General features: G+C 40.0%; 2 protein-coding genes across 2 annotated transcripts; both read right to left on the bottom strand.

Annotated features, from left to right (window-relative positions):
- Positions 1-73: 73 nt before the first annotated feature.
- rgs9bp (regulator of G protein signaling 9 binding protein) lies at positions 74-4,259 on the bottom strand. Its single transcript, XM_005461409.4, has 3 exons — positions 3,339-4,259; positions 1,751-2,057; positions 74-1,028 (listed from the first exon to the last, which is right to left on the bottom strand). The coding sequence occupies exons 1-3, from the start codon at positions 3,432-3,434 to the stop codon at positions 655-657; spliced, it is 777 nt and encodes a 258-aa protein (XP_005461466.1). The 5' UTR covers positions 3,435-4,259; the 3' UTR covers positions 74-654.
- A 137-nt stretch (positions 4,260-4,396) lies between these two features.
- On the bottom strand, positions 4,397-11,117 carry zgc:56231 (kinesin-like protein KIF20A). The gene is made up of 19 exons (XM_013264994.3): positions 10,979-11,117; positions 10,751-10,859; positions 10,497-10,592; positions 10,021-10,140; positions 9,800-9,938; positions 9,538-9,722; positions 9,347-9,434; positions 9,052-9,228; positions 8,850-8,961; positions 8,713-8,775; positions 7,559-7,705; positions 7,177-7,342; positions 6,913-7,092; positions 6,536-6,675; positions 6,256-6,421; positions 5,919-6,039; positions 5,157-5,227; positions 4,956-5,075; positions 4,397-4,812 (listed from the first exon to the last, which is right to left on the bottom strand). Exons 2-19 carry the CDS (start codon positions 10,832-10,834, stop codon positions 4,597-4,599), a joined length of 2,391 nt encoding a protein of 796 aa, XP_013120448.2. The 5' UTR covers positions 10,835-10,859; positions 10,979-11,117; the 3' UTR covers positions 4,397-4,596.
- Between the last annotated feature and the right edge of the window lie 1,189 nt (positions 11,118-12,306).

Here is a 12,306-nt window from a genome sequence, read left to right as displayed (position 1 = left end):
TTGAGATGATTTTGGATCCAAAGTTGTGCTTTGAGGTAATAATTTACAAAACAAAAACACCCCAAGAAGGCAGTTTCATATCAAAGTTGATACTTTTATATTGTACAACTGTACTAAAAATCATCAGTTCTCTACAGCACATTATATATAAAATACATGATCACATATATTAAGAAGCATTTGCACCTATGTCTTCTCAATTGCAATAAGGAATAGAAAGTGCCTTTCTGGCTGCTTTACAAAAAAAAAAAAAAAAAAAGTAGAATTGCTCCTTTTGTGCATCAAAAGCTAGTCAGGAAAAAATTACAATGTTGGCTCCATTTTTTTTTTTTTCAAACAGTTGTATAAGTAAAATAAACCATAGTTTTATTGTATAAAGTGAGTTCTAACAGGCAGTCATGTACTTTATTTAATGCATATGGCAGCCTTGGATTCACTGCAAGACATGGCAAACAAGTTTGCATCCAGATTAATTTCAGTATTTGTAGAACGCACTAATAAAGGTTTACAAAAAAAAAGTCACCTTTTCATCATTGCAAAGAATATAGTTAAAAGAACACTACTGTACCTGCAAAGCTTGCCAGTGTTACAGTATTAGTGAGCATTTCTGAGGTTGCACCAAAAAAAAAAAAAAAAAAAAAATTAAGGTTTTGTTCATGAGAAAAGGACAAGACAGACCGATAACGTGGCTGCCACCAAAACAACAGCAAACAGCAATAAGAGCACAAAGATCAAACTGCGCTGGCATAGAGGCTCTTGTCCAGGCTGCTCCTCGTCAACGCTGAGCAGAGCCAGGGAGGCGCTCTCGGTGCTGCTGAGCGGGTCTGCGTATTGTGGCCCCCGGGGCTCCACCATCCAGCGCAACACGTTCACTTTCTTCTCCATATCGTCAATCATGTGATCGATTTGGCTGATTTCCTGCTCCATGGCGCTCCGTTCCTGGCTTTCAAGACCAGCAGGAAGGGTTGGAGGCTCCTGGTTCAGTTCGGCCAAACTGAGTGCTCGAGCTGCTACCTCACTGCCTCCTCCTGCATTACCAGAAACATAAATTTTAACTTTCCATTCACTTTTGGCTTTTACAACTCAACGATGTGATTTGTAAAATGTGGCAGATGCTTTTCACTTCATCATGAGGGGAAACGAAATGTGAATATTTGCACAAAATCTCGTGGCAATCCTCATTGCTTAAAAATTCTAGTGTAATATCGTCACAGTGGCACTACAGAGGGATAAATAAATCAGCAGCATCCAACATCTGGGGGCCATTAATATCTGAACCAGTCCATTTAAAAATTTGGAAAATATTGTGTATCAGTGTGATGGACCAACTCAAGCTGAAGATGCAGCACACAGCTCCACACACTTTATTTATATCCGTCACTGATAACAGAAAAATAGTAAACTGAATAAATGGAGGTCTAGAGTCCAGATGTTTCACCTTTACTGATGCTACAGGTTATTCACATGAGTTACTTTTAAATGTTAGCACAATGGCAGATTTGAGCATATTAATTCTGATAAAATATTATCGGCAGGGGATGAAAAACAGCTAAATACTTTACATTTCCCCTCCAAGTGTAGTCATTACAAGATACAATAACAGAGTTTCCTCTGCATTCACTCTAAAACAACCTCTGAAGACTAAAGTAGTGCAGTTATTTTGCAGTTTTCTTGGTTTTGCTTAAAGATCGATTTCAGTTGACAACAGCTTGCATATAGTAGCAGTAGTATGTGAAAGGCTTGCATTTACCTTGTAGGCCAGTCTGCACCAAGGAAGCAGTGTTAGCTAAGGAGAAGTTGTCACCTATGCTGAAAACCTTGCACATGTCAACATGGAGCAGCTCTAGACTGGAGGAGAAGGCCACCCAGAGGAGCTCCATCTCCTTGCGTTGGTCCTCGGGCAGGCTCTTGTCCCGGAGATGTGAGGTCAGCTGCAGACGGATGGCCTCGGCCAACTTCAGGGCCTTTTCTCTTGTTTGTCTCAGCTCATCCCGCAGCTGCAAACTGTCTGTGCAGCCACCAACACATGCAGCCAAATGCCGGTAACATGCTACCACCTGCAACAAAGATTTGACAGTGCTTGGTAATATGCAGAGCTCAGGAACTCCTAGTTAAACAAAAGTATTCCAGATGATTACCCTCCAAGTTGGCCAAACTCCAAGTTTGCAAGAGGAGTGGGCTTTTTGTTTTTCATAGTAGGGACATGCCCTTGCTGTCCATATCACCTGCTGTATTTAGACCACTAATCTTAATTAGGTATTGCACATCATTAACCTTCTGAGCAGCTATTCTCTACTAAACACTTCACCAACCCACGCATATAGAATCAGAGTACCGAAACTGAAAGAAAACTCAAAACTGTTTGGGGGAAAAGCTGATCGAGCTGAACATTAGTCATCTTAACCTGCTTGAAACAGTAACTGAACTGCAGAAAAAGGTACATGTTTTGTTTTCTGATCCAAATCATACGGCAAGAATGATTTACTTTCAGCCGATACATTTAACCTTGGGGGATTAGCAGGTGGTTTCATTCATTAAAAATATTAGAAATAATCTCATTACCATTGATCTATTTCTAGATAAGCCAAAGCAACCTTGTGTACTCTGAGTACAAGTGGCCCATTTTCCTAGTGTGCACTGGTGACGGTAAAACCACAGATGTGCTATACCATTCTTAAATGGTAACGTTTACTTGAAAAATAGGTTATATTAAATAATATTAACACCGTCTTGTCGTTTTCTGTGCTTCATTTGTGGCTGCTTACACCAGTTAATGTGTAGAAATCATACCATCGACTTCTTGGTACTGGGAAAATAAGATGTAAACTGCTTACTAAGATGTAATCATACTGACAAAAATAACTTTAAAATTAAACAGTTGATGTTAATGGGGAGAAAATGTTGGACATGTCCACGGCATTATCTAACGCAGGAGAGTCGCACATACTCAGTGGACCAAGAAATTCTTTTCAGTGAGAGTGCACTTTTAGCCACAGGGGTAGGGAATAAAGGATGTTACTTTTCCCCCCTTTTTGTGCATGTTCTGTGTGTAAAATGTTTATGTGGCGACAGCTATAGAAATGCTGAAACCAAATGGAGTTCATTTTTCCATACGTTTTACATTCTCATGCAATACTGAACTCTTTACATCCCAAGTATTCACATGAAATTCTGGAGATTACTGCTGTGTACAAATCAACTTCCCAGCCATTTTTTCATATTCATTTCCACAAATCCATTCGACTGTGCAAATACAATGGAGTAGAAAAATGTAAAGGAGACTAGAGTGAAGTCAGAGCTTTCTTTATGACCAGAAGAGAAGACTTGGAGCAGCTTACCTTTATCACAGAATCCACCAGGTCCTTCCCATCAGCCAAAGTCTTGTCTGCGCCAACTGTGCAGTCATTGCCCACTTTGTTATTTACAAGTGGCATGAGGGATGACTTGTCCAGAGTCTAGGACTCTGCCACAGCAGACAAGAGTTTGGCCCAGCTACCTTTTACTTCTCTGGCTGCCACTGCTCCTCTTCTTCCCCTGGAAGATTCTTCATTCAGTAGCTGAGGGTCGAGACAAACTCAGTCCCAAGGCAGCATGATGCGCTACAATATTCCCCGGCAGCAACTATATTGCAATTACAGGTCCTAAACATGCTATGGATGCTGGAGTGGGGAAAAGTCAAAGTAATGAAGAAAAAGGAAAAAAATGATAATAAAAATGATGTAACTGTTAAGCAAGGTGCTAATCCTGTGATTGACCTCTTTGCACTGACGCAGGCTAAGACAGGCAGCTAATCTTATTAACCATCAACGATACCAGAGAGAGAGAGGAGAGCAGCTGGCTGCCTACCACAATGGCCCCTTCACTAACTGAGGAGGCGGCTGTGCTCTGTTACTTCAAGCACACCACAGTGGCTACACCTCCTTCACTCAGCTGTAAAGGTCAATATACTCCATAAATATTTTATTAGCATGTTGGAAATTTGTTATACATTGCGCTAGGTGAGAATTAAAGATTTGAATTGACTGTGTGTAAAGATAAACTAATAAGCAGATTAGAAAGTAAACTGATGCACTTAAGGGTATTGAAAGTTGTAGATGATTGCTTTGTCCTATCAAGGTTCTTTGTGGTTTACTTTCCCCTGAAGGCTCTGGAAAATGGATGGCCTTATTTTGAACAGCTCCATGTACTGAATGCATGCTTGGAAGAAGCAGGTTATATTTCTATAGTGGATGCAGAAGGAGCTTTTTCATGTGGAAAAAGTCTATACACCAAATAAAAAGACAGCACATATATGGTGAGCATGAACTCGCATTACACCAATGGAGCTTGGAAACGAAGCCTTCTAAAAACAGAAGGAGATTGCTTAGATTCTCTGTGCATCTTCATATGCGAAGCATTAAGTGTAAAATTTCATTTTATTTTTTAAAAACTATATCACAAGACACACACACAAAAATACACATTTCATTCTTAGTTTCAGGGGATTTTCTTCAAATCCAAAGGAAGTTCTTAAAAACCAAATGCAATTTTCCTTGAAAGGAGGACATTTTCATGCACTAACCAGGTGAGTGCAGTTGTTGTACAGCTACCGGGCTTTCAATGGTGTACAGTCTTGCCCGTTTTCCTCAGTGTTCGGGCAGACGTACCCTTCCGTGGCGACGTGACAGCCTCCTTGATGTTGGCGAGAAGGCCTCGCTTGGTCTTTGCTTGCACAGGGGATTTCTGGGAGAGCTTGGCAACTTCTGCCTTGAGCGAGACAATCTCCTTGTCTTTTTCCACATTTTTCTGTAGGATCTCCTCCATGGATTTTTTCTTTAAAAATAAATAATTTGATTTGATTTAGACGGGCATTACTTGTGCTGTGAGAAAAGTATTTGCTCCATCAATCTAATATCTGGTTGTGCCACCCTTGGTAGCAAGAACATGTTGTGTACTCCTGCTGTGCTTCATCTCACCTGATCGTCAGCCGTCCTCTGCAGAGCCTCAAGATCAGCTGATTTCTCCACAAAACCATCTCTGACCTTCTGTAGCGTTTCATTAAGCTCCATCAGCCTTTTCTCCAGGGACAAAATTAGCTGATGAGCAAACATTAACACAGACATAATTACATAGCCAATCAGAGCCAGTGTTTAACTGGAAAGTTGTGTCCTTGTTACCTGTTGTTTATCCTCACACATCCTCTCTATGGCACATTTCTCTCTGTGAAGGCGCCTGTATCGATCATCTCCTGTGTAGAGTTGAGTTTGTTGCTGTTTTAATAAATGCTGGCCTCATGATGAAAAAGCTAAAACTTAATTGCAAATAAAAATTACAACAAATGAAGAGGAGGAAACTAAAATTAAAAATCAAGGAAACCACTTTGCTATTAAACCCCTTCCCATGAAAAGGGAGTTTTTCTTCCCACTGTTCCCAAGTGCTTGCTCATAGAGGGTCATCTAATTATTGGGGTTTTCTCTGCATTCTTGTAGGGTCTCAACCTTTCAATATAAACCGCCTCGAGGTGACTTGAGATTTTGCGCTATAAAAAGAAAATTGAACGGATTCAAGTTTTTTGTATTTTGAAGGGGTTCTTTTTTTAATCCTTTCGAAAATTTAAAATAGTCCTTATTCATAAATATACTTGAAACTACTAAATAATTTCATCAGTCTTTAAAACCTTGAGGCACTACATTTCTCTAAAATCATTGCATTTGTCAACTTTCTAAGTAAGTTCCTATTGTTATTTCAAGGAAGTTTTAAAAAAAAAATGAGTAAATTCTAAAAAAAGGTCTAAAGTCTAAAAGTAAAAGTCTACTCAAGTCTATATATGTACTGTGATGGTGTACAAAGTGGAGCAACGATGAGAAATGTGTGCCACCATCCAAAGGAAAATGCACATCTATGAAACAAAACAAAAAACCCACTAACTGGATGCCAACCTGCTTCTCCTGCCTCTTTCAGTGGTTCAGTCTGGCTCGATTGATCCACAGTTGGAGCAGCAGGAACTACACCGGTCCTCGAAGTCAAGGCCTCCAACTCTGACACTCTACGCCTGAGGGCCTACACAGTCAAGAAGAGTCAAAGCTGTTGTATTTATCATCAGTATCTCAGGGTGTTGGCTACTTAAATCAGCATAGCTAATGTGCAGTTTAGCGATTGAACCATTGTTTGACAAATCTTTTATTCAGGATTCCCTTACATCAGTACAGCAGTGAATTTAGCAAGACCCTGGGAAAAAGTTTAGACGGGATATTTCAACAGCTAATTGAAACATACCTCCACTTTCTCCTGTTCTGCAGTGAACTCATCGAGCGGTACATAGTTATCCTCCAGATTGGTCATAGCGCTCTGATAAGCATGTTCTTTAATAGCATCCTTGTACATCTCAAATGTGTTTTCCAGTTTATCCTGGTAGCTCTCCTTCAGCTCTTCGATCTGACGACTTTACAGTTGCAGAAGATAATATTGGAAAATGATCAACTTCACATGAAATCACCACTAACAGCATACACATTTATGGAAGATCGCTGGCCCGCTTTTGCAAAACAGCACATACTTGCGGAGTTCTTCACTTTCCATGAGCTGCTGCAACATGGCGTCTCCCATTTCTTTGCGAATTTCGATTTCCTGCAGCAGGTTTTTTCTTCGCTCAGCCAGTAGCTTTGTTCTTAAATTCTCAACCATATTCAAAAGTTCCTATGAAAAATAAAAGATTGAAACAAATGAACGTTAATATTAGAAATGAGACAACCCCCCCCCCAAAAAAACAACAACAACCAAAAAACAATTTCTATAATGTTAGCCATTATCTTTCAAGAACATCATGAGTACAGGCATGCTGCTGCTTCTTTCTAGCTACTGTTGGGCATAAGGTATGCTTTCAGCTTAATCATAATATTTAATGGAAGACTTTTTTTTTTTTTTTTTTTTTACACTCTGTGGCAACAAAGACATGTCAGCCTCCTCTTCTTCATCAAGCAGCTCATCTTCAGAGAGGTAACTCTCCAAGACGTCGCTGTCAATCACCCCGTTCCTCAGCAGGGGCTTGCCATCACGGCCCACGAGACGAGGAGCCAGAGATTCTAGAGTCTTATCTGGGATCACCTGCACCACCTACACAAATCACAGCTGAGATCAGTGCTTCACGTCACCAAGGCCTTTTCTGTGTATCCTTCTGCATTTTGAACTCGGGCTAACCTGTTTGGCAACAGCTGAGAATTTCATGACATGGAGAGTCTCGTCATATGTGGAAGCACACTGGTTAATGTTGACAACCATGGAGGGTCTTCCCTTCCCGCAGAAGAAAGCCTGGAACAGCTTGGTGAGCTTGCTTTCTCGGAAGGGGATGTAGCTGCTCCTCGTTCTGATGGACAACAACATAAAAGCATTCAAAAGGTTTAAAAACACATAACCATCCGCCATTAAGGTTCATTTATTCCTTTGACAACACCATAACCAACATACAATAACGCTAACGAGGACAAGATGTGACAAAAGTTACATTACTTAAAACAAACCAAAACTTTAGCATTTTGTGTTAACGCTCATGTTTGCTCTGGTGGTGATGGTCTCACTGTACCTTTCAGGCCCACTGTTGCGGAGCGCAGTGATACACTTCCCCAAAATAAGCAGGGAATTATTAATGTTACCCGCCTCCTTAAGCCTCTCTCCAAATGTCTTTGTTTTGTTGCATCTTTCTGAGCCGGCCAGATCACAGAGAGAGAACCTGCGAGAGAAAAACAAAACAGGAGAATCATAGTTTCACAATTTATGTTTACAAAAAAGGTGGACATATTAGTGTCTTAGTCCCGGCAATGAATCAGATTTCTCACCTAATAACTCCCGCTGAAGGCCCCCAAACATTCCCTGACTCATTTCATGTGATCCATTTTATTTTCCAGTACTTGAAGAGCCATTTTAGGTTATTTAAAAATTAAAACATGAGCCCAAAAACCACTATGAGAAGCACTTCTATAGCAAAGATGCAAGATAAATATCACGTTGACACAATATTCCATTTTTTGTACCGCTGAACCAGCCTGATTTTGCACCATTTTTAACTGCACTAATATTTTTGATAATATAAGTATCAGATACCATTCCCAAAGAGTTCATTCTGTTCATCTGGACGTAGCGTTTTCAGTGGGAGTCGCTCATCCAAGTGACTTCTTCAGTCTCAGCTGACTGCAGGTTTCCCCAACCTTATAAACAATACATTTGCACAATAACTGAAGTGGCCTAGCCCACTAATTTGGCTAGGTTCAGTTATTGTTTAAGGTCAACTCTTTGGGATTTACTTACCTGGATGATTGAGCATGCATCAACATATCAGATACAATTATTAGATACTCTGTCCAAGTGTACTAGATTACATTTTTGATTTAAATATGATCTTCATTAGCATTACTGCAGCGTTAATGCATTTTAGTACTTTTATGAGGACACCACCGTCTAAAATATTGATGAACTGAGATGGAACCATGATTGTTAGTAGGGATTTTTAGCATGATTTTCAATTTGAGAAATTAGTTGCAAAAAAATATTATTAAGTACACTTTACATTTATTTTTATTGATTGCCATTTTAGATTGTCAGTATGCTTTATTTGCCTTAAAAATCAAATTCTCATTTAGCATTACACATTTGTTTAATTTTGAGTTGATCATTTTTCATCTTTATATTAAATTGCTTATTGCCTTTTCACTTAGTGAACTTATACTTGTATATACTTACTCAGAGACCCTTTCAGCCGTCCCTCCATTGATCCTCAGTAACTTCATGGTAAATATGCTGTGGCTGTAAGGAAAGCCTGTGTGAGTTTTGAACAGGTTATTTAACACCACATCCATGATAAGCTTAACTGGTTTTACCTTCGGCTAGATGAGTGGTTCATCTTTGTGGCTGCAGCACTTCTGTTTTTATTCCCAAACTGTAGCAGCTTGGAGGCTTCACCCAGGTTATGAATGTTGATCCAAATGAGGTCTGAAATCAAAACAAATGTTTTTCCTTTCATTCATTAATGCTAACATTCACCTGCTAATTTAAGAACACAAGGCAAGGTCATTTCCACACCTTTAACATAAGCATTTCCAGCACCATCATCGCATACACGGAGACAGGCACGTTTCTTGGATTTGGAGCACAAAGATGGCCGGAGAAGATCGTACACATGCTCATTGTAGATTTCAAAGAAAGCCACCCATAAGGCAAACTGGCTGTCATTTGCTTCTGTCTGGTTACTGGTCAGCACTAAAGTAGGAGCACAGAAGACCGTTAATAAATAAATAAATATCTATCTATCTATCTATCTATCTAGAGAGAGAAAATAAGAATCCACAACAATAATCACTATTCTAATGAGTAGTACCCGTTTGAGTTGAAGATGCAGAAGAGGATGAAAGATGGCTGGCCAAACAAGACTCTAGACAACTACTGACTCTGAGAGGATCACATTCCTAGACCAGAGGAGAGACATATGAATGTAAACAGCACTACAGTCAAGTGCTTTATTCCCATCTTCTCTTTTCTGGAATACATTTGACAGAACTGAGTCCTTACTTCTTTAATTGAAGCAAAAATGGCAGCTTTAGTGCTTCTTTCCTGCTTTACTTGGTCAAAATCCAGAGACTGCACACCATTCCTGAGGTAGGGCTTCAGGTCCATTCCCTGATACTGATGTTCTCCAATGTACTGAAAAGTGCTTTCCAGCACTCGAGGCAGTATTCCTGGCTCTTTTGGAGTTCCTGCAGCACTTCAAAACATTACCAGAAGAACTTTGCACGACTTGAACTTCACAAGGATATTGTGCTTCTGTCCGTACCTTGGATTGTGAAGGTTTTCCCAGCATTGGTTACACCATAGCTGAATATCAGTGCATTCTTCCCATCCAAGAAATCACTCATTTGGTTTTTGACTGTGTTCTCAAACAGCTCAGCCTGTGTTGTGTCAGGCCCAAAAATCTAAAAGGCAACAGAAGATAAAAAGTCGACAATTATTGACATAAAAGGGGGGAGAAAATGGGTCATTTCAAATGTTACTGACCTGTGAAAAAGAAAATTTGTGGAGTGACATGCCAATTCCTTTCTCACTGCTCTTCATGGTGGCAGAACCTTTTGGTGCATTCAGTGTCACCGTCTGGCTGTTTTCAATCACAACACAAGCCTGAGAGATGGGAAAACAAAGTGTTTAACAGTCTTTGTAAATCAAACCATCTCATAACAGGTGAAAGTCAGAACTGGCATGGGCCAGTTGGTGCAAAAGTGGCAACTACGTCTTAAATCAGGTGCTCTTTCCATTAGTTTTATTTTGAATGCAAGACAACTGCTCTTAAATAGTATTAGGCTACAAGATCATCTAATCCAAGGGGAGGTAGGGAGAACTCTTGTGTTTTAAAACAAAATGTTCCAGTCCCTTATATTGATGGAAATGTGCAGATGAGCTACAACACTTGCAGAAGAAAGCAGAGAGGATACACACTGGTTTTTCCTTATTGGTCATCCCAGTATGTTCGAGTGTACCTGATCCTCATTGTTAGAGAGCTCCTCTTTAGAGAAAGGCCTCACTCTGAGATAAACGCTCATTGTCTGCTGTTCAGCTGCACCGGGCACATCAGTCTAACAACAGAAAAAGACCAATCAAAGCAGAGGAGCTGAGTTTAAACTGTTTTTTCCAGTCCCTCCATTCAGTAACTGGGACAGACTCCTCAAGTAAGCGAAGAATTGGCAGCAATGGTAATGCAATAAAAACACAAACAAACAAAAATAAACATTACCTGTTGCAGGGACGTGTTGCCAGGAGGAAGACAAGTCAAGTCCATGTCAACAGACTGCATACAAACACTGTTTTCCTGAGTCATTTCACTAACTTAAAAACAACAACAACTACAAAAAGAAGTAATAGTTATTTGTTAAATTCATACATGAGATTGAGTGTAAGATATCAGCACTAAAGCTGATTTAACAGCCACTGACTATTGTAGGCTTGAAATAACTCTTTGCACCTTAACAAGAGCCAGTAGACCTGCTGGTTTTCCTCCACTGAGAATCAAGGGAAAGCTTCTAATCACCACTAATTGGAAGCAGATGTGAGTTCAAGCAAGTCATCAATATGTCCAACCAGCTTGGAGTGCCCTGTGTTTCAGATTCTCATTTGATGAATGTGTCACTGTACAAAAAGGTGACATATTGAAAAAATTAACAAGCAAACAAGCAAGTAAGACAAAATGGAACCGTTTTAATCTTTGAGGATTCTTCCAAACATAGATTTCCTCATTTGTTTGATTTGATTATGATGTTGGAGAGCGCAGTCTAACCCACCAGTGTTCACTGTGGTTTAGATCTGCAGCTGGTTTCACAAGCGCAGTCTGTAGGATTAAACAAGTCTTATTTTTGCTCAGGTTTACGCAAAAAAACTTAAAAATTAAGCCACCTTCACTTTGGAGTTTAGTTGTCTGGGACAAAACGAAATTACAAACAGAGATTAAGAATAACCCAAATACTATAGCATAATTAGGGTTTGGTGGGAGATACGTAAGCGGTTGGATAGAGAAGACGGCACATTATTTTTAACCCCTTTATTGAGAAACACAGACTTTGTTGCAGGAATGTCTTGCAGTCTGTTTCATATGTGGCGTAACAACAGGTTACAAATGATCGGCGACCTGTATCAAAACATCACATTGATGAACTTTCAACAATTGAAGTCATATTTTAATTTTTCTTGAGAACATTTTTTTTTAGCTTTCTCCAGGTTCATAACTGTGTTCATTCTAAAATGTCACAATTTTTAGAAACAGCTATATATGATGACCTGGAGACATTTCTTATGAAGGAAACATACAGAACTCATTTTACTTCTGCTTTTTATTCATCACTCTATGCTCACAGTAGCAGTACATTGAGTGTGTCTGTGAAGGTTCTCAGTCATCCAGGTCATCGTAGTCAAAGGAGTTTGCAAAGAAAAGCGTCTGGACTTCTTTAAGTTGCTTGAAGACGTTTCACCTCTCATCCGAGAAGCTTCTTCAGTTCTAAGGTCAAATGGCCGAGAGTCCCAGATTTAAACCCTGTGGGAGTATCCCCCCAAGGAGGGACAAAGGACCCCCTGGTGATCCTCTAATCACATGCGCCAAGGTGTGAAAGCGGGTGTGGGACCTAATCAGCCAGGGTTTCGGGTGAGCTCATTGTGAAACCTGGCCCCACCTTGTCATGTGAATTCCTGAGGTCAGATGGCCCAGGATGTGAGTGGGCATTAAGGCGTTTGGGGAGGGAACTCAAAACTGGATTATAGATGGCAGACAGTTGGTGTCGTAAACCACCGCCTCTGTTCAAA

The sequence above is a fragment of the Oreochromis niloticus genome, linkage group LG9, assembly GCF_001858045.2.
Source record: "Oreochromis niloticus isolate F11D_XX linkage group LG9, O_niloticus_UMD_NMBU, whole genome shotgun sequence".
Classification (NCBI taxonomy): domain Eukaryota; kingdom Metazoa; phylum Chordata; class Actinopteri; order Cichliformes; family Cichlidae; genus Oreochromis; species Oreochromis niloticus.
Note: the sequence above shows the minus strand (reverse complement) of the source record. Positions and strands in the feature narration are given on the sequence as shown.

What these genes read in the sequence shown, in the direction of transcription:
- zgc:56231 (XM_013264994.3), bottom strand. Translation starts at nt 10,834, where the DNA reads ATGACTCAGGAAAACAGTGTTTGTATGCAGTCTGTTGACATGGACTTG. An exon ending in TGTCTTTGTTGCCACAGAGT is followed by an intron (nt 6,676 to 6,912) that starts GTAAAAAAAAAA and finishes TATTTTTCATAG; the next exon opens with GAACTTTTGAATATGGTTGA. An exon ending in CAGAACAGGAGAAAGTGGAG is followed by an intron (nt 6,040 to 6,255) that starts GTATGTTTCAAT and finishes TTGACTGTGTAG; the next exon opens with GCCCTCAGGCGTAGAGTGTC.
- rgs9bp (XM_005461409.4), bottom strand. Translation starts at nt 3,434, where the DNA reads ATGCCACTTGTAAATAACAAAGTGGGCAATGACTGCACAGTTGGCGCA. An exon ending in TGGTGGATTCTGTGATAAAG is followed by an intron (nt 2,058 to 3,338) that starts GTAAGCTGCTCC and finishes TCTTTGTTGCAG; the next exon opens with GTGGTAGCATGTTACCGGCA. An exon ending in GGTGCAGACTGGCCTACAAG is followed by an intron (nt 1,029 to 1,750) that starts GTAAATGCAAGC and finishes CTGGTAATGCAG; the next exon opens with GAGGAGGCAGTGAGGTAGCA.